Here is a 2,410-nt window from a genome sequence, read left to right as displayed (position 1 = left end):
TAGTTGTATCTCGGCCAAATATTGTCCTATCATAACAAACCATACTTCAATGGAAAACTTATTTATTCAGCTTTGAGATGGTGTATAAATCTCAATTTCAAAAAATTGACTGGTTTTGTGGTCCAGGGTCACATATAGGACCCTATGAAAACCATTTTATTTTTACCCAAATCCTGTTTTAATTTTTTTTTATAAATTCCATTTTTATTCCATTAAACTTTTCTGTATCACATTTTTTTTCCAGTTTAAATTTTTCTGTACCCCTTTTTAAGGGTTAAATTTTATCAACAACAACAAACAAAAAAAGAAATCATGGAACTTATACAGTTTAACAGCAATTTATTATTATTATTATTAAGTTTAACAAAAAAATACATATTTAGGGCCCTATGAAATCTATTTTATTATAATTATTATTATTGTTATTTTCTCAATTTCTGTGTTTTCCATTTTAATTTTCCTGGATTCCATTTGAATGGTTTTATCTAATTAATTAAACAACTTTTTAGTTGGGCCCAATAATGTTTTGTTTTTTCAGAAATTATGTGTTGGGTATTTTAATTTTTCTGGTAATCAAATGAAGGCATAAAACATTAATTTATCTTTTAATCAACTGAATATTATACAAACCCTTTCCTATTTTTGTCAAAACAAAGTGCTGCACAACAGAGGCTTAATGTTAAAATCATGGAAGAAAAATTGTGTGATTATTTAATTGTATTATTATTAGTAGTAGTAGTATTACATTAAGACAAACATTCTTTAGTACAATAATATATTTCTGTCACAATTTCTTCAACTTGAATAGAACTTTTTTTTGATGGGTTACTGTGAAGACCTTTAATTTTCTGCAATTAAACAATAGTTTTGTGTAGTCATATAGTGAGAGGCCGCAAACATAACTCAGGTTTATAGCAATTTATTCTTAGCAAACCAAGTAACCAATATTCCAAAAAAAAAAAAAAAAACTGTTGGGCTAGAAATGCAAGATGTGAAAAAAATGATGGGATTCTCACCTTCCATTTACTTTTGGCAAAGTTCTTCTTGATCTGAGCGCTGACAGACTCATGAATGTTCCTGTCGAGAGCCGTGTCTCCAGAAATCCTTCAAAATTAGAGATGAGGGATGAGTTACTAATGCAATTTTGTTGAAAAGAGGAGAAGGATATTATGATCATAGATTAAGTAAAAAAATAACACTTTTTTTTTTTTTAGGTAATCCTACCATGGGTGCTGTAAAGCCTGTTCACATGTGTATCTCAGAGTCGGTTCTTTCTCCATCAAGTGACTGATGAAATCCTTGGCTAGGACGGGATGTGATCGATAATATGTTTGTCAAACAATATTCAAGCATTAAGAAAATGCCCAGGATTGAGCTCATCAGTAGTTTTGAGAAGGTTTTTCTTCACTATTGACAGACAAGTCGCATTATATAAGAATGAACTCAGTTTAACATTGTTCCATCACTAATGGTATTTTTATTTTTAAAAACCTGCTGTTGGGCTCAGTTGGTGCAGTCATTTGAATCAAGAGCTTGTCAAAATGATGGTACTGGATTATGATTATATTATCATGACTGAAGATCTACCTGAGTCAGAGATGTCGTCCCAGTACGGAGAGTCAAACTCATACTCTGCTCTGAGAATCTGCTCGAACAGCTTGGTGTCATTTTCATCGTAAAATGGAGGGTAGCCACATAAGCTGCAAAAGACATAGCTTTGTAATAACAACCAAACAGACTCTTAATTATCCCTCTTATTAGTTGGCTAATCATAAACAAACAAATGAATCAATGTGAAAGATATAAACTCGAAATTCTGACTTTTTTTCTCAGAACTGCATTATATAAACTTGCAATTCTGAAAAAAAAAAATCTGAATTGTGAAATAGAAACTTTTTTTTTTACAGTCTTAACGATCTATGTTTACGTTAAGACTCTTAAAAGTCAGAATTGTGAGTTTACATCTCGCAATTCTGACTTTAGTTCTCAAAACTGCAATTATAAAACGGATAGTTCCGGTCCTTGATTCTGATTGGTTGAGCCGCGTTCGAAGCTGTTGTAAATTACTAGGCATGCACCGATACCAATACTGGTATCGGTATCGGGCCCGATACTGAGCTCCTGTACTCGTACTCGTTAAAATGCCCCGATACCAAACGCCGATACCACACATTGCATGTGATAAGTGCCATATTCAGACAAAGAAACACCGACAACAGAACAACAGACAGAATGGAGTTAAGGATGTCTACTACGAAGTATATGTATGCAGTGAATATAACGTTAAACATTCAGTATTAACACCTGTATAGCTGATGTGCGTGAGCTGATAAACAAACCATGCTGAGTGGATTGAGCGCACGGTGGCGCAGATACGCGAGCTTGTCGAGTGAATATACCTTTCTCACAG

General features: G+C 33.1%; 1 protein-coding gene across 1 annotated transcript in view; it reads right to left on the bottom strand.

Annotated features, from left to right (window-relative positions):
• Positions 1–245: 245 nt before the first annotated feature.
• Positions 246–2,410, bottom strand: part of LOC107555960 (calcium/calmodulin-dependent protein kinase type 1-like) — a 7,827-nt gene continuing 5,662 nt past the window's right edge. The window contains exons 5-8 of the mRNA XM_016238916.1: positions 1,588–1,700; positions 1,225–1,303; positions 1,017–1,104; positions 246–263 (exon numbers count right to left, since the gene is read on the bottom strand). Of these exons, the coding sequence (XP_016094402.1) occupies positions 246–263; positions 1,017–1,104; positions 1,225–1,303; positions 1,588–1,700 (298 nt within the window). The remainder of the gene's footprint in view (positions 264–1,016; positions 1,105–1,224; positions 1,304–1,587; positions 1,701–2,410) is intronic.

Source organism: Sinocyclocheilus grahami, unplaced genomic scaffold (assembly GCF_001515645.1).
Source record: "Sinocyclocheilus grahami isolate Dianchi unplaced genomic scaffold, SAMN03320097.WGS_v1.1 scaffold551.1, whole genome shotgun sequence".
NCBI lineage: Eukaryota > Metazoa > Chordata > Actinopteri > Cypriniformes > Cyprinidae > Sinocyclocheilus > Sinocyclocheilus grahami.
Note: the sequence above shows the minus strand (reverse complement) of the source record. Positions and strands in the feature narration are given on the sequence as shown.